At 37.4% G+C, this 18,982-nt stretch overlaps 2 protein-coding genes and 1 pseudogene across 2 annotated transcripts; 2 read left to right on the top strand and 1 right to left on the bottom strand.

Annotated features, from left to right (window-relative positions):
• Positions 1-8,784: 8,784 nt before the first annotated feature.
• Positions 8,785-9,267, bottom strand: LOC149142345 (protein SRC2-like). Its single transcript, XM_089451458.1, has one exon. It carries the CDS (start codon positions 9,265-9,267, stop codon positions 8,785-8,787), a length of 483 nt encoding a protein of 160 aa, XP_089307584.1.
• A 2,824-nt stretch (positions 9,268-12,091) lies between these two features.
• Positions 12,092-13,081, top strand: LOC149142344 (pentatricopeptide repeat-containing protein At5g48910 pseudogene; annotated as a pseudogene).
• Positions 13,082-15,054: 1,973 nt separating this feature from the next.
• Positions 15,055-17,964, top strand: LOC149142343 (pentatricopeptide repeat-containing protein At2g13600-like). The gene has a single exon (XM_089451457.1). It carries the CDS (start codon positions 15,055-15,057, stop codon positions 17,962-17,964), a length of 2,910 nt encoding a protein of 969 aa, XP_089307583.1.
• Positions 17,965-18,982: the final 1,018 nt, after the last annotated feature.

Here is an 18,982-nt window from a genome sequence, read left to right as displayed (position 1 = left end):
GGGGAAATAGGGGCACAACAATATTAATAAGGGGTATAACTACAATAGTAATGGGGTAATCACTAGTATTATAGGGACCCAACAAACTAAGCTCAATAATTCCTTTTTCATTAATTTTTAATAACTCAAAAAAAGAGTTGAAATAGTACATGATATAATATCCCTCCCATAGTTTAATGAGCAAGAGAATAATGAAATGGAATCTCATATTGGATAAATGAATGGCATAAGGTTTGCATCTAGCTCCATGTTGTTGAAACTAACACATGTAAATTCAAGGAAAAGAGTTTGGAAAAATAAAACCACTCATATAAATGGTCTCTCTATGAAGAGTAGGGTCACAAAATGGAGGAAACATTAATGCAACTGGAAAGAGGTTAAGTGAGACAAAAATGTTGGTAAGTGAGACCAAGGAAAACAACAACATAACAATAGGTACTGAGACATTAGTAGTGATATGGATGTGCAATGGTAAAGAAAACATAAAACTTTTGGTAGCCTCCTCAAGATATGGCTAGAAGCTGGGTGAAATGAGAAGACTGCAACTCAAATTTGTGTCATGGCATGTCTAAGGGAGGATTTTTGTTTCTACAAATTTTCATAACATGGGCACAAAAATGACAATCGTGTGCTACTCTAGGTCACCCATGAAGTGTAGGAACTATCACTTGTTACAATGTGCATAAAGGAAAGGATAATTATGCAACATGGTGGAATCATACCTCAGAGACAACGATGTTAGGAAACATGATTAATAGTGAAAATATGATATAGGCCGTTGTTCCTTGGATTGACCCCTTAATGGTCGATGTCAAGGAATCCAATGGAAGTTTAGTAGATTTCCCTAATTTAGGTCCTAGTGTAGAAATTCCTTGTAGATTCACACTGCAAATTGTAATATGCTAAAAAAATATACTTTAATCTACTCTACTCATCAGCGGAAATAACAAATGATCGATGAAATCATGAAGCATAAAAGAGAAAAACTTCAATCACACATATCACAATAATTTTCTAGGGAAATACATAGCTAAAAACACCTGCTATCTGTATATTGCATTAGTAAAAAAATATGAGAAGATTACAATGCTTTTCTCAAGCCCGAGAAACCTCTGCACTATCTCCATCTATGTCACTGCCTCCTAGGACAGCCTTGGATGAATACAATATGCTTTGATCAACCTTGATCTCAACCTGCACAATATTTTCTCTCCTTTTCCTGACTAACTACCTTTTTCTAATACTTAGCAAAATTACTAGCCTTCAAAGCTCCTACTTCCTTGCACTGTTCCTCAAGGAATTATCCCTTATTTAATGTGGAAATTCATCAATTATGAATTGTGCAATTCTCAGAGTTATTCTTATGACTACATGGACCATCGGTTTAATTTAGATGATTTTAAAATTGATAGTACATTGTCCCTAAACTCCAATCTCAACTAGGTCTTTCTCTAATCTAACATGCTTGAGTTAATTATGAGTGAATATTCAGTTTAGTGACCAATGTAGGTTACACCCCACTATAGTAAGTTACACCCCACTGTTGCTTGTCACACCCCATTGCTACTGGTTACAACCCACTACTGGATCTCCCACTAATTCTTCCATTAGTTGGAACTAGTTTAACTAACTTGAACTTAGTTGGACTGCATTAAATAATTACAACTTAAAATAAACTCAAGTAGTGCTCCTAATTATAGGATACACTCTACATGACTCTAATTAGACCATAAAAGAAAATTAACTGAGCTAACTAAGTCAAATTAACTTATTTAACAATTACAAGTTGTCATGAGATGTGGAATTACAATTTAATTCAAGGAAAAATTAAATTAGGATTTTCTTTCTTGATGCTATTTTTAACATTTCTTGTTGCTATTTTCAACACTCCCTCTTGACAATAAAGGAATTGAACTCTATCCCAATCAGTCACCATTGGAATGTTCTGCATGAAAATCTTGTCAATGTTGTTGTTTCTACTGTAACATCTGCAACTAAAAAAGCATCCAAACAAAATAAACTGAATCAATTATGTCTGCAACTATCTACTGGGAAAACTTTGCTGCTGTTGACTTTGATGCTGAGCATCCCGCTCTACTGTCAAATTTTCTTTGCACTCCTTAGTATTTGAATGAAATTGATTGTAGTGACCAATCCAGGGGTCTAGATTAGATTAAATTTAATGTCAACCAAGGTAGGTAAGCTTAGAGGCACGTGTCTAAAGTTTATGGACCTAAAAGGATCCCATCTATCTAAATAAGTGTCTATTGTGACAAGCTACAACACTCTTTTACAAGAGATTGAAATATGTTTCCTTTCACAATTTAAACACTTATATCATCTAATTTAATTAACTGTTCTAAAAACAGAGTGTTACTCGTCTGAGTTCTCAATCCTCTTACAAGGACATAATTCACAAAAATTCTTTCAAGACAACACACTAAGCATACCAAAGATCAAATTCATACTAAGCATACCAAAGATCAAATTCGTGAAAACGGAGTCCATAGAAATATCTTGAAATTCAATGTTCAATTAAACCTTTTACAAACTCTGATTCAATAACTTTGCAATTGAATTTCCAAGGTACTACTATGAATCATAAAATAACAATCGTAAGAAATTCTAATAAAACTAATCAACTCAAAAGCAATGAAATAACATCAAATGCTATTCAGATCTGAAGACTAAATCCTTTGAAACAGAAACAAAAGTGTACCAATCTTCACGTAGGGCCCTTCCACGCTGTGATGGCACACTTAGAAAAACTTCAGGTGATAAGAACGTTAACCCATAAACACCATAATTGATGAAATTCTACCTTTGATTAAGTTCTGAGAATCCATTACATTCAAAACAGGGTTCTGGAATACGCTTATTGTCTCAAGTCTACTCTTGTCTAATCTCCTTTCCTTACCAGCGTTCCTCTTATTTATTAAAATTTACAACCAAACGTACATTCATTATCACTTCAGATGTTTTTGCTTTTACAATAAAAAAAGCTATTTTCGTTTTTCCTAATCCTAACTGATTTCTAAAACAAAACGAAATCAGTTTAGGTAACTTCAGATTTCTTCTGCTTTTACAACCAAGAAGGCTGGGTTTGACTAGCATTGACGATGTATTCAGGAGCTCCAAATTCGATGCTAAATAGATTTTCCACCATGTATGTACATCCTAGATCACGTCCTTATCTTCTGTTCCGATTTTCCTGCCATGCCACGTGTCACAACATAAACCAATTACAGGAAGTCATGACATCCCGTAATTTTGTTGAAAATTTCCAATTTTTAACATAAAAATCCATAAATTAAATTTAATGTAAAATAACAATTATAATGATTCATTAATCAATTTCAATGGACTATGAGGGGTTTATGGAAGAAAATGATAGATAAATGATGGATTTTTAGAAGAAAAGAATGGCAATAAAATAGTACCAACATCTCCCCCAAACTCAATGATTTAGCATGTCCTCATGCTAATCCTGATGTGCTCCCTTTATATTCTGTTCCTACTTGTGCCTCTTCTGCTTGTAGCAATACATCTATATTCTTCTGAACTTGGGCATTCTTCTGAACTTGGAACTCATGTTTCATATTCTTATATTTTTCTTTGAGAACTTTTTTCTGAGTGTACCATTTTGTCGCCCATTTGCACATTTCAGTTTGATCAGTCCTATGTTCTCTGATTTTCTTCTTGAGTTTCTCATTTTTCTGCTGAATCTTCTTGCTCTGAGCTCTCAACATTTCACTTTCCTTCTTTATGACCTTCTGTAACATGTTTTCTTCCATCAATTCCTCTTTTATCTCTTCAATCTATTTCTCTAACCTTCTCTGTTTCTTGTTTGTAGGTGCTGGCTCTTTCCTTTCTCCCTTGTTACTCTCAATTTCCATTTTTGCTTCCTGTTCTGGCTGTGAATTAGTACTGCTTTCAATTTCCATTGGTGCATTTGCATTCGGCTCTGGTTGATCATCTTGTGTTTGATTCCTTTTTATTCTCCTTGATCTTCTCTTATAAGTAGTGAAGATTTTATCTTTTTCAATTTTCTTGGTAGTTTCTTGCCTCATCCTTCTTGTCCTTACACTACTTCTGGGTTGAAGAACATTGCTTGACTTACGTTAAGGGATTTCCTCATCAATATTAATCATAAACTCTGTGCATTCTTGCTGTTCCTGTTCATCTTCTCTAATTTTAATTTGATTGTCAATAAAAAATTCTTTCCATGTTTTTCCTCTCCTCTGCAACTCAAATTCAATTAGAATTTTGATCAACCCAAAATGATACAAACTCCTATATTCATTACCTTTTTTTTTCTGAATGGTCTTCGACATTTTAGTCAAACTCTGTAAGAGAAAATAGGGCATACTGATGGTGCATTGACCTTTTAAGTGCAACATAATTTTTATGTGATATAGGTATACTATACTATAACGTCCTTCACATGTAAAAAAGTGTCTGAATAATGTATACCATTTCGGCCCATGGGTGAATTAGCCAGCTTCTAGGAACACCCTTTTTCCAATTGACAGAGGAAACCCTTGACCTAGACATAAACTAAGTCCATGATTTTTCCCTAAATTGTTTGGTTTTGAAATACTTTTCCCCTTCTGGATTGATTCCCAATGTTTGTGCTATTGTATCCTCTGAAATTCTAAAAGAGAAATTTCCTATTAAAGCTTTCTCTCCATTGAAGGAAAATGCAAATTGCTTCGTAACTTCTTCATTGTTTCCATTGAATTTCTCTAGAAAAGACAACCAGTGTTTTTCCCTTAAAATTGTGACACAGTCTTCATGATATTGTGAACTATCAAATTTTTCAGGCTCTACTCTATTGGTCATTTTGTTAAAAATCTCTGTTCTAACCCCTTTTTTTATGCTCAAAAATTCAATCAGGGTTTTTAACTTGTTACCTCTTTTCCTGCGTTCCACTGAGCTGACTTGGTAACGTCCTCGATTCTCTGAGTTTACTTCTTCAATTGCTTGAGTTGACCTGGTTAACGTCCTCAAATTCTGGGCAGAAGTAAAAAAACTCGGGATAAGCCTGTCTGCTATATGTTCTCCCTTTATAGCACCTACTATCTTGGCCCTCTTTGAGAAACTCAAAGTCTGAATACTAACGCCGTAACTAACTTTATGAACTCAGAGTTTTATAAAATGAAAACTCAACAGTCGACCTTCATCCAATTGCTATGATGATAATGCAGAGTTGGAAGGCACATTCAAATCATGAATACAGAGGAGCAATACTGATTTGCAGAAGCATAATCATGATAACACAATATGAAAATCGTGTGATGATAACGGATATATTTCATAAGTAGACTTGGGTCAAAATATTGTTTTATAACTCCAGCAATCAAAATGAATGCAATCATTTGAGGACAGACGGTTTAACACTTGTCTTTCCATTGAACGGACTTGTACATTGAGTATCCACTACTTGTTGGTACTTGATTGCCAGAAGGCCGATTTAAAAATGATGAGTTGATGACAAGGTTTGAAGAGCGGTGTATGAAAAGGTTTGAAGGGCGTAGTAGGAATAAAAATAGGCTAAGGTGTGATAGGAAATGATAAGCAGAGTGATAATGAGGTGAGTATTTAGGAATATGACAAAGTATGGGGATAAGGATTTTTGAAATTGATAACAAGCAATAATAATTATCATTTTTAACACTAAAATAATTTAAGAATTTTAAATATTAAAAATGAAAATTTCAACAATACATTACACTTGTTGGTTGACAAAATGCTGATTTGGCATGCACAGGTATGACTGATCTTCATTGTACAAGTATGACTGATCTTCATTGTACAAGTATGACTGATCTTCATTGTATAGGTATGACTGATCTTCATTGTCTAAAACAGGTCCCTTTGAAATGAAATTGAACATAACAGGTCCCTTTAAAATTTGAAGAACTCTGAAGAACCATGTTCATGAAGCTTCTTTTATCCTTGGTGTTGATGTAGCCTTGATTATAATTCTGATGATAAGCAACCTTTGAAAACTTTGTTGAAGTAGCCTGATGTATCTTGAATGCAGTCTTTAATAGGTCCCTCTGATATTGGTGATGTTGACACAGCCTTATGAACAGGTCCCATTGCATATTGCTTGAACAGGTCCCTCTGATTAGAACAAAAACAACTCTTTTATTGAAATATTGAATTACTGAAACAAATTCCTTGAAGATTTAAAAATGAGGAGATGAGATAGGGAAAAACCACTGTTTCTTCTCCCCCACTAAGTCTTTGACTTGTCCTCAAGTCATTATGAATTGATGAAAAACAGTGAACTAGCATTTGCACCAGATGTTGCAAAGAAAACGCCGTAAGGCATAAAGTGCGGAAATCCATTATCCATGTAGTGTGTGCATTACTCAACAAGGTGGATCTCTTTAAATTTGTTGCAAACATTTATGTTATTGCATTGCTAATTTATTTAGAATCTACTACTACCTCCTCTTCTTGGAATATTAAATTTCTTATCACCCCATGATGACAATCCCTCTAATTATTGGAATCACAATTTTTTCCACTTTAGTGGGTTTACCGTCAACCTAAAGAAACATGAATTTGAGTCACTCAACTAAAAAGAAATTGCTAAATTGCTATTTATCATGTTTTGAGTAAAAACAATTAATAACTCATATTTACAACCCTTGAAATATTTACAACCTTTCAAGTCTTGTATTTATAACTCATATTTATAACCCTTTAAAATGAAACTAACTATATATATTTTTATTAATAATAAAAAGAATCTTCTTTATAAAACTGACACTCACATGCTACTCCTATTGAAAAGGAATCAATACTCTTTGATAAGCAATATTCTTTGATAAGCAAGGAAAGCATTATACTCGACCTCAGGGAACTCAGTGGGCAAAATTATCAATAACTAATTAATATTGATTTGCATCAATTTCTTTTGGTCCAACCAACAATTAAAATCCATCCCCTGCCACTACAACAATAATACACCATATATCACCTTCCCATTAAAACTGAGAATGAGCTGCAAGTAACTGTGAGAACGTGGATGCCTCATAAGCATGGAGTTAAGTTTGATCCCTGAGCTTTGCTACAATCCTCAACTGTAGAAATATTGAAATTTTTAAGAAGACTCTGGCCATTTCATAAGCAGCTGAGTTGACAACAGAGTTTGTCTGTTGTTGAGTCCCAATCATAGAGATGTCTATATGAGTTATGTCAATGTCTAAGTAGAGCTGTTGAATATGGAATGTCGGTGTAAGTCCTCATCTCTGTCCAACTTATGTCAAAGCAAGGATGCTACATAGGAAGAAAGAATTGGTTAATTGGTTGTGGATGATGGCATTTTTGCTAGAAAATGCAATATCTCCTTCATTGATTTCAAAACTCCATTGCTTCACTTGCACCTATCTTCTCAGGCTTTCATATTGATAAAAACAATGTAGAAAATTTTGGTTGAGTTAGTTTCAAACCATAAAATCTACCCCAAATTCATCTAATGGGCTTGTAATATAGCCTTCTTTCCCACATTTTCTTGATTATAAAATAATGCCAAAGTAAAACGAGAGTTAGAAATATTTTTCAACAATAGTCACTTGCATCAGATGATTATTATCTCGCTTGGTTTTCATCCTTATGGCTTAATATGGACGGACCATTTTCTGCAAGATTAGGAAAGCCTACTGTGTCTTTGAAAGATCGATTTGATTAATGGACATAAGTTAAAAACGCAGTGATCATCCTGTAAACAAATATATATACTCTATATATATCAAAGCAGCAGACTGAAGGCACTGAATTTGCCCATTTCAGACTCATATATGATATATCTATTCAAATGTTTACATAAACCAATATTTCATCCACAGTGGCTAAGAGTAGTATATATCAAAGACTGAAGGCACTGAAATTGCCCAATTCACTTATATATCTACTCAAATTTCTACACAAACCAATTTCATTCACAGTGGCTAAGAGTATATATCAAAGTAGCAGACTGAAGGCACTGAACTTGCCCATTTGAGACTTATATATCTATTCAAATTTTTAAACAAACCAATGTGTGATCCACAGTGGCTAAGACTATCTATCAAAGTAGCAGACTGAAGGCATTGAACATGCCCATTGCAAAATTCAGACTCATATCTATTCAAACTTTTACACAAACCAATGTTCATCCACATAGGCTAAGAATACATATCGAAGTAGCAGATTGAAGGCAGTGAACTTGCCCTTTTCAGATTCATATATCTATTCAAACTTTTACATAAACCAGTCTTTCATCCACAGTGGCTCGTGATTTTCAAAATTTTTATGTATGCCATAATAAGCACTTCACGAATCAACTAGGAATTGAAGGCACTTGCACAAAGAATATAATAACAGAAAACCAACGTATTCTTGCACAATAATATTATTGATGATAACACTATGCATAAATTGCTATTGCTTTGTTGTAAGCCACAACAGGATCTTGATCTTCCTTGGCACAAATGTTACTGTCAAATGGACTGAGATGAATTTTTGCAGCCCCATTCTTCAATCCAACTTTATTCCTTTTCAATTTTGGGGCCATGAGAATCTGATAGCAGCCAACAAGTTTCTCCTTCTCCTTCTCAACCATCTCACCACCATCTTTTTTCTTTTCTTGATCTTTGCCCTGTTCCTTGCATGCACTACTGTTGAAGTCTTGAGAGCGAGATTGCTGTTCTTGGGCATCAACAACATTATTAGGTTCAATGGACAGTAATTTTCTCACAAATGAAGGCCTGGGTTCGATAGGATTCCCCATCAAATCTCTGAAACCCACAGCCCCCCAGTTGCAGGGATGAATCTGTTCATTCTGTGAAGATCTACTCCATCAAGAATCATGGTGCCAAGGTTGAGAATGCCTTGTGGGTGACCAGAAGGACGACGGACCTGCAGTGCTAAGAAACTCATCCCACTGAAATCTGTGCTCCCGTAGCCCTTGAGGAGAGTGGAAAGCAAGACCCTCACAGTGCCTAGCAAGGTATCCCTGAGGCAACCCACGCAGCATATCTCCATAATCACAGCAGAGGTTTCACAGCGGAGCAAACTCTCTTCCACTCTGAATATGGCCTTGTCGTTCCAAGTAGGGTTTGCGCCCCCTGTTCTGTCAATTTGCGTCGTCAGTTTTTTCTCGAAATTGATCCATACAACACAGTAGGTCTGCATCATGCCAAAAAGATGCATCTCCTTCATATCTTGAGCTGAGATGATGTTAAGCTCCAGCTGTGTGTAAGCTTCCCCCATGATGTAGAGTGAATTTACTACACAAGGAAATGCAATATTCAGAGACCACCCTGATTGAAATTATAGGAGCAGAAACGCCATGAATGAAATCTTTTGAAATCTGAACATTGTATAGAACTGACTTATAAGACAAAACACATCATAGACTCTCTAGCTCATGATGATGAAAGCAGATGGAAATCAGTGCAGAAGGCCACCCCAAATGGTCATGATCGAAGCCAAGAAGCAGAAAAACCCATTCATAGATACAACAATAATGGAACAAACAAAAAAAAAATTGTACCAAATCCATTTGTTGTTTCATTTTAGAATTTTATTGCTGTGATTTCCATTTCAAAACTCCATTACTTCACCTGCACCTATAGTCTCAGGCTCTCATATTCATAAAAACAATGTACAAAATTTTGCTTGACTTAGTTTTAGATTATAAAATCTACCCATTTCAAGACTCCATTGCTTCACCTGCACCTATCTTCTCAGAATCTCATATTGATAAAAGCAATGTAGAAAATTTTGGTTGTTAGTGTTAGACTATAAAATATACCCATTTCAAAACTCCATTGCTTCACCTGCACCTATCTTCTCAGGCTTTCATTTTGATAAAAACAATGTAGAAAATTTCAGTTGAGTTAGTTGCAAACCATAAAATCTACCCCAACTTCATCTAATGGGCTTGTAATATAGCCTTCTTTCCCACATTTTCTTGATTATATAATAATGTCAAAGTAAAACGAGAGTTAGAAATATTTTTCAACAATAGTCACTTGCATTAGCTGATTATTATCTCGCTTGGTTTTCATCCTTATGACTTAATATTGACGAACCATTTTCTGCAAGATTAGGAAAGCCAACTTCAAAGTAATTCTTTCAGATCACTTGCCTATCTATCTGGAGTCTAGACCTCTCAAACGAAGAGGCCTAAAAACATACCATTTTCATTTGAACAGCTGCAGTTTGGCAACCCAGACATAGAAAATAAAATCCAGTATTAGTGAAATGAAGATACTCACATTACATGAACAAAAATGTGAAGTTTCAAAGTAATTCTTTCAGATCACTTGCCTATCTATCTGGAATCTAGACCTCTCAAACGAAGAGGCCTAAAAACATACCATTTTCATTTGAACAACTACAGTTTGGCAACCCAGACATAGAAAATAAAATCCAGTATTAGTGAAATGAAGACACTCACATTACATGAACAAAAATGTGAATCCTTTCTAAGAAGCTTCAAAATGTAAAGAAAAAAGCGGAACAACTAGGTTTTTGTAAACATATTCAAAAGAAACATGAACTGGAGATAGAGATGGTTAGTGTTGTAAAAGAAAAGGAATTGATATTGTGGCTTGAAAACGACAGATGCTTCCTTTATACTTTTTAAGTGCCAAGCATAAACCACCTTCCAATCTAAGGAAGGATAACAGTAAGTACAAGGAAGACCACAGATGCTTCCTTTATACTTCAATTGTCAAGCATTAACCAACATTCATAAGGTAGGTGCTTCCATAGACTCTATCTGACCATGTGACCAACCAGCCCAACTTAACAGCCATGACAACATCAGCAGATCAGTGGCCCCTTGCGGGGCCACACCAACCCAGCTTAACAGCCATGACAGCATCAGCTGATCAATGGCCCCTTGTGGGGCCACACCAGCCCACCTTTGGGCAAACCACTATGTAAGAAAAGGAAAACTTGGTGGAAACTGTAGCAGCAAGCCACTTTCACCTACCCATCTTGTCTCTCATGGCTAGTCTTCAAATGAATAGAGGAAAGATTACCGAGTCATGAACTTTTAAATGAGGGCATATTATCAAAAACCTTGAATGAGACTCATGAGAATCTATAAAAGAAAAGAAGAAGTCAGACATGCCTAACTTAGTGGTTGATACAGTGCTTAACCACATTAATCACCCTCGTTCAAATACTGGAAGGCATAAAGCCCTGCGTTAGTAAAAAGTTCAGGAATGCGATTCTAGCTGCATATGTCAGGAATAGTAAATTAGAGGACGGCCAAAAGTTGTTCGACAAAATGCCTGAACGAAATGTAGTTTCATGGAATACAATGATAGCAGGATATGCTCAGATTGGACGCATGGAGGATGCACGCCAATTATTTGAGAAAATGCCCAAACGAGATGTTGTGTCATGGACTTCGGTTATTACCGGATATGCCAAGAATGGATGCTTTCAAGAGTCATTGGATCTCTTTTCCTGTATGCATGAGGGGTGTGTTTACCGGAACTAATTTACATTCACCGGTGTTTTGAGTGCATGTGCCAGCCTTGAAGTCTTGCTACCAGGCAAGCAGGTCCATGCTGACAGTATTAAAATGGGTTTTCAATTTGATATTTCTGTGGGTAATGCAGTAATTAATATGTATGCCAAATGTGGAAGCATAAATAATGCACGGCAACTGTTTGATACAATGCCTGAACGAGATGTAGTTTCGTGGACTTCAGTGATCGCAGGATATGCCCAGAATGAGCATGGTAAAGATGCATTGGAATTCTTTGCCCGAATGCTTAGTACTGGTACAATGCCTAACCAGTCCAACCTAACTTGTGTCCTGGGCATATGCACGAGCCTAGCAGCCCTTGAAGATGGCAAGTAAATCCATGCTCACACTGTCAAAACTGGTTTTGTGTCAAATGTAAACGTGGGCAATGTCCTTGTTAGTATGTATGCGAAATGTGGGGAAATTGATGATGCGCGCCTGTTCTTTGAGAGGATGTGTGAAAGCAATGTGCTATCATGGAATTCTATGATTGTGGGATATGCAGAGAATGGAAGAAAAGATGAGGCACGATAGCTCTTTGATGAAATGCCTGAAAGATATGTGGAATCTTGGAATGTGATGATTGTGGGATATGCTCGGAATAAAAAAACATTTGATGCCCGGGTCCTATTTGAGAAAATGCCCGAGGAAAATGTCATATCATGGACTGCTGTCCTTACAGGATATGTTCAGAATGGACAAGATGAGGAAGCCCTGCAGTTTTTTTCTCGAATGGGACAATCTTGTGTGAAACCTAATAACTCCACCTGGGCAGTTGTTTTAAGTTCATGTGCTGGCCTAGCAACCCTGGAACAGGGCAAACAGCTTCATGCTCAAATAATCAAAGTGGGATTCGAGTCAGATGTTTTTGTGAGAAGTGCCACAGTTGATATGTATGCTAAATGTGGGAACCTAGATTATGCACGGCTATCATTTGATAAAATTTACAAACCTGACACGCTCTTACGGACCACAATTATATCAGCATATGCTCAGCATGGACATGGCAGGGAGGCATTACTACTCTTTGAAGAAATGCAACAAGCAGGCCTGACTCCAAATCACGTTACATTTCTTGGTGTTCTGGCTGCATGTAGTCATACAGGCCTAGTGGACAAAGGCTGGCACTATTTCTTATCCATGAGTCAGCATCATGGTATTAGACCAAGAGTGGAGCACTATGTCTGCATGGTAGATATTCTTGGTCGTTCAGGGCACTTGGATGAAGCAGAGGACCTTATCAACTCCATCCCTTATGAGCCTGATGCTATTCTGTGGAAGGCCTTGCTTGGTGCTTGCAGAGTCCATGGAAACCTTGATATAGGCAGACGTGCAGCAGAACACCTTTTTGATTTGGAACCTCAAAATGCAGCTGCCTATGTCTTGCTGTCAAATATTTATGCTGCTGCAGGCAAGTGGGATGATGTTGCAAAGGTGAGAAGAATGATGAAAGATAGGGAGATAAAGAAGAATCCTGGATGTAGTCGGATTGAAATCAAGAATGTGGCGCACAAATTTATTGTAGGAGATAGATGACACCCACAGTCAGAAAGAATTTATGCAATGCTGGATCACTTGTCTAAGCGGATGAAGGAGGCGGGATATATGCCTGACACAAAATCTGTACTGCTTGATGTGGAGGAGCAGCGCAAGTAACAGAGTTTCGTTGTCACCACAGTGAGAAGCTGGACGTTGCCTTAGGGCTTGACAATACAGTTCCATGGTTGCCTACTTGTATAGTCACAAACCTTTGAATTTGTTGTGATTGCCACAACAAATTCATCGGGGGTGAAATTGTTGCTCTCGATGCATACTGATTCCATTATCTCAATTGTGGAATTTGATTTTCGGGGGATTATGATTTATCTATGATAATAATTTAAACTCCCCTCATTCATTAATTCTTCATTTATGATGTAATATTGGAGAAATGACAACAGGTTCAAAACTGCAAAATATTATCTGATATATAAACGGTGACATCAACAACACAGACCTGTTTATTTTTAAATCAAGGTACAGGATTTATGTGAGAACACTTCTCAAATGGCATGTCACCTTTAGGACAACTTTTCATGCCATTCTTAGTATAAACATATTAGAAGAGCTTGATTTCTATCACATTAACAGGAAACAATGAAACAACTGAATATCTTTGATGCCTAGGTATGTCTGCTACTTCTGACAGAAGCTCTTGTATTATTGGGTTCTTCTCTCATAGATTTTTGGATCTCTGTTAAACACCATTGTTTTTCTGCTCATGCATCTTAAGCCTATCTAATAATTTATATTAACAGAAGAAAGCTTGTGGCTAAACATTTTTGAAAGTGATGAACTTGAACTTTTAAGTTTTTCTGATTTGAGTTTTGGCACATACCAGGAGAAAGTCACAGAACGCAGCATCATATTTTCTGATCTTGTGTCGAGTACTCTATGAACGGAGCTTTCCCAAAGGTAAGAGACAGACATTTTAAAGCAAGTAGGCTCACAAAACAAATATAATGTCCAACTGAATAGATATAAATGGAATTTGAATTTATGCATCACATTAGGGTAAAGTAAACTAAATTTAAAAATGGTACACTTACAATTTTTTTTTTTGATGTTACAGGGAAGACAAACCTCGCTAGGATGCATCCATCAATAAGCAGCTATATTGTAGGTTGATAAGAGTTCAAAACTTCAAACTTTCAAAACAAGCTAAATTCAAACTTTTGATCAATCTTTCTGTAGGAACACGGTTGACGAACATTGTTAAGATTCACAATCCCTCATTGCTGATTGCTTTTTCTTATCCTTCTGCAGGTTATTGCTTTTTCTTATCCCTCATTGCTTATTGGAATTTATGGTCCATCGTTTGTATAATCCAGAGGAAACAAATGTGAATAGGATAGGGATGCTTTCAAGAGTCATTGGATCTCTTTTCCTGTATGCATGAGGGGTGTGTTTACCGGAACTAATTTACATTCACCGGTGTTTTGAGTGCATGTGCCAGCCTTGAAGTCTTGCTACCAGGCAAGCAGGTCCATGCTGACAGTATTAAAATGCATTTTCAATTTGATATTTCTGTGGGTAATGCAGCAATTAACATGTATGCCAAATGTGGAAGCACAGATAATGCACGGCAACTGTTTGATACAATGCCTGAACGAGATGTAGTTTCGTGGACTTCAGTGATCGCAGGATATGCCCGGAATGAGCATGGCAAAGATGCATTGGAATTCTTTGCCGAATGCTTAGTACTGGTACAATGCCTAACCAGTCCAACCTAACTTGTGTCCTGGGCATATGCACGAGCCTAGCAGCCCTTGAAGATGGCAAGCAAATCCATGCTCACACTGTCAAAACTGGTTTTGTGTCAAATGTAAACGTGGGCAATGTCCTTGTTAGTATGTATGCATGAGGGGTGTGTTTACCGGAACTAATTTACATTCACCGGTGTTTTGAGTGCATGTGCCAGCCTTGAAGTCTTGCTACCAGGCAAGCAGGTCCATGCTGACAGTATTAAAATGGGTTTTCAATTTGATATTTCTGTGGGTAATGCAGCAATTAACATGTATGCCAAATGTGGAAGCATAGATAATGCACGACAACTGTTTGATACAATGCTTGAACGAGATGTAGTTTCGTGGACTTCAGTGATCGCAGGATATGCCCGGAATGAGCATGGCAAAGATGCATTGGAATTCTTTGCCCGAATGCTTAGTACTAGTACAATGCCTAACCAGTCCAACCTAACTTGTGTCCTGGGCATATGCACGAGCCTAGCAACCCTTGAAGATGGCAAGCAAATCCATGCTCACACTGTCAAAACTGGTTTTGTGTCAAATGTAAACGTGGGCAATGTCCTTGTTAGTATGTATGCGAAATGTGGGGAAATTGATGATGCACGCCTGTTCTTTGAGAGGATGTGTGAAAGTAATGTGCTGTCATGGAATTCTATGATTGTGGGATATGCAGAGAATGGAAGAACAGATGAGGCACGACAGCTCTTTGATGAAATGCCTGAAAGATATGTGGAATCTTGGAATGTGATGATTGTGGGATATGCTCGGAATAAAAAAACATTTGATGCCCGGGTACTATTTGGGAAAATGCCCAAGGCAAATGTCATATCATGGACTGCTGTCCTTACAGGATATGTTCAGAATGGACAAGATGAGGAAGCCCTACAGCTTTTTTCTCGAATGGGACAATCTTGTGTGAAACCTAATAACTCCACCTGGGCAGTTGTTTTAAGTTCATGTGCTGGCCTAGCAACCCTGGAACAGGGCAAACAACTTCATGCTCAAATAATCAAAGTGGGATTCGAGTCAGATGTTTTTGTGAGAAGTGCCATAGTTGATATGTATGCTAAATGTGGGAACCTAGATTATGCACGGCTATCATTTGATAAAATTTACAAACCTGACACGGTCTTATGGACCACAATTATATCAGCATATGCTCAGCATGGACATGGCAGGGAGGCATTACTACTCTTTGAAGAAATGCAACAAGCAGGCTTGACTCCAAATCACGTTACATTTCTTGGTGTTCTGGCTGCATGTAGTCATACAGGCCTAGTGGACAAAGGCTGGCACTATTTCTTATCCATGAGTCAGCATCATGGTATTAGACCAAGAGTGGAGCACTATGTCTGCATGGTAGATATTCTTGGTCGTTCAGGGCACTTGGATGAAGCAGAGGACCTTATCAACTCCATCCCTTATGAGCCTGATGCTATTCTGTGGAAGGCCTTGCTTGGTGCTTGCAGAGTCCATGGAAACCTTGATATAGGCAGACGTGCAGCAGAACACCTTTTTGATTTGGAACCTCAAAATGCAGCTGCCTATGACCATGCTGACAATATTAAAATGGGTTTTCAATTTGATATTTCTGTGGGTAATGCAGCAATTAACATGTATGCCAAAGGTGGAAGCATAGATAATGCACGGCAACTGTTTGATACAATGCCTGAACGAGATGTAGTTTCATGGACTTCAGTGATCGCAGGATATGCCCGGAATGAGCATGGCAAAGATGCATTGGAATTCTTTGCCCGAATGCTTAGTATTAGTACAATGCCTAACCAGTCCAACCTAACTTGTGTCCTGGGCATATGCACGAGCCTAGCAACCCTTGAAGATGGCGAGCAAATCCATGCTCACACTGTCAAAACTGGTTTTGTGTCAAATGTAAACGTGGGCAATGTCCTTGTTAGTATGTATGCGAAATGTGGGGAAATTGATGATGCGCGCCTGTTCTTTGAGAGGATGTGTGAAAGTAATGTGCTGTCATGGAATTCTATGATTGTGGGATATGCAGAGAATGGAAGAACAGATGAGGGACGGCAGCTCTTTGATGAAATGCCTGAAAGATATGTGGAATCTTGGAATGTGATGATTGTGGGATATGCTCGGATTAAAAAAACATTTGATGCCCGGGTACTATTTGAGAAAATGCCCGAGGCAAATGTCATATCATGGACTGCTGTCCTTACAGGATATGTTCAGAATGGACAAGATGAGGAAGCCCTGCAGCTTTTTTCTCGAATGGGACAATCTTGTGTGAAACCTAATAACTCCACCTGGGCAGCTGTTTTAAGTTCATGTGCTAGCCTAGCAACCCTGGAACAGGGAAAACAGCTTCATGCTCAAATAATCAAAGTGGGATTCGAGTCATATGTTTTTGTGAGAAGTGCCATAGTTGATATGTATGCTAAATGTGGGAACCTAGATTATGCACGTCTATCATTTGATAAAATTTACAAACCTGACACGGTCTTATGGACCACAATTATATCAGCATATGCTCAACATGGACATGGCAGGGAGGCATTACTACTCTTTGAAGAAATGCAACAAGCAGGCTTGACTCCAAATCACGTTACATTTCTTGGTGTTCTGGCTGCATGTAGTCATACAGGCCTAGTGGACAAAGGCTGGCACTATTTCTTATCCATGAGTCAGCATCATGGTATTAGACCAAGAGTGGAGCACTATGTCTGCATGGTAGATATTCTTGGTCGTTCAGGGCACTTGGATGAAGCAGAGGACCTTATCAACTCCATCCCTTATGAGCCTGATGCTATTCTGTGGAAGGCCTTGCTTGGTGCTTGCAGAGTCCATGGAAACCTTGATATAGGCAGACGTGCAGCAGAACACCTTTTTGATTTGGAACCTCAAAATGCAGGCAAGTGGGATGATGTTGCAAAGGTGAGAAGAATGATGAAAGATAGGGAGATAAAGAAGAATCCTGGATGTAGTTGGATTGAAATCAAGAATGTGGCGCACAAATTTATTGTAGGAGATAGATCACACCCACAGTCAGAAAGAATTTATGCAATGCTGGATCACTTGTCTAAGCGGATGAAGGAGGCAGGATATATGCCTGACACAAAATCTGTACTGCTTGATGTGGAGGAGCAGCGCAAGTAACAGAGTTTCGTTGTCACCACAGTGAGAAGCTGGACGTTGCCTTAGGGCTTGACAATACAGTTCCATGGTTGCTTACTTGTATAGTCACAAACCTTTGAATTTGTTGTGATTGCCACAACAAATTCATCGGGGGTGAAATTGTTGCTCTCGATGCATACTGATTCCATTATCTCAATTGTGGAATTTGATTTTCGGGGGATTATGATTTATCTATGATAATAATTTAAACTCCCCTCATTCATTAATTCTTCATTTATGATGTAATATTGGAGAAATGACAACAGGTTCAAAACTGCAAAATATTATCTGATATATAAACGGTGCCATCAACAACACAGACCTGTTTATTTTTAAATCAAGGTACAAGATTTATGTGAGAACACTTCTCAAATGGCATGTCACCTTTAGGAAAACTTTTCATGCCATTCTTAGTATAAACATATTAGAAGAGCTTGATTTCTATCACATTAACAGGAAACAATGAAACAACTGAATATCTTTGATGCCTAGGTATGTCTGCTACTTCTGAGAGAAGCTCTTGTATTATTGGGTTCTTCTCTCATAGATTTTTGGATCTCTGTTAAACACCATTGTTTTTCTGCTCATGCATCTTAAGCCTATCTAATAATTTCTATTAACAGAAGAAAGCTTGTGGCTAAACATTTTTGAAAGTGATGAACTTGAACTTTTAAGTTTTTCTGATTTGAGTTTTGGCACATACCAGGAGAAAGTCACAGAACGCAGCATCATATTTTCTGATCTTGTGTCGAGTACTCTATGAACGGAGCTTTCCAAAAGGTAAGAGAGACATTTTAAAGCAAGTAGGCTGACAAAACAAATATAATGTCCAACTGAATAGATATAAATGGAATTTGAATTTATGCATCACATTAGGGTAAAGTAAACTAAATTTAAAAATGGTACACTTACAAATTTTTTTTTTTTGATGTTACAGGGAAGATTAATTCTTCATTTATGATGTAATATTGGAGAAATGACAATAGGTTCAAAACTTCAA

Source organism: Pinus tabuliformis, chromosome X (assembly GCF_031772625.1).
Source record: "Pinus tabuliformis cultivar Carrire ecotype Pingquan chromosome X, CPIR1, whole genome shotgun sequence".
NCBI lineage: Eukaryota > Viridiplantae > Streptophyta > Pinopsida > Pinales > Pinaceae > Pinus > Pinus tabuliformis.
The sequence above is the reverse complement of the archived record's forward strand: the minus strand, read 5'-3'. Positions and strand labels throughout refer to the sequence as shown.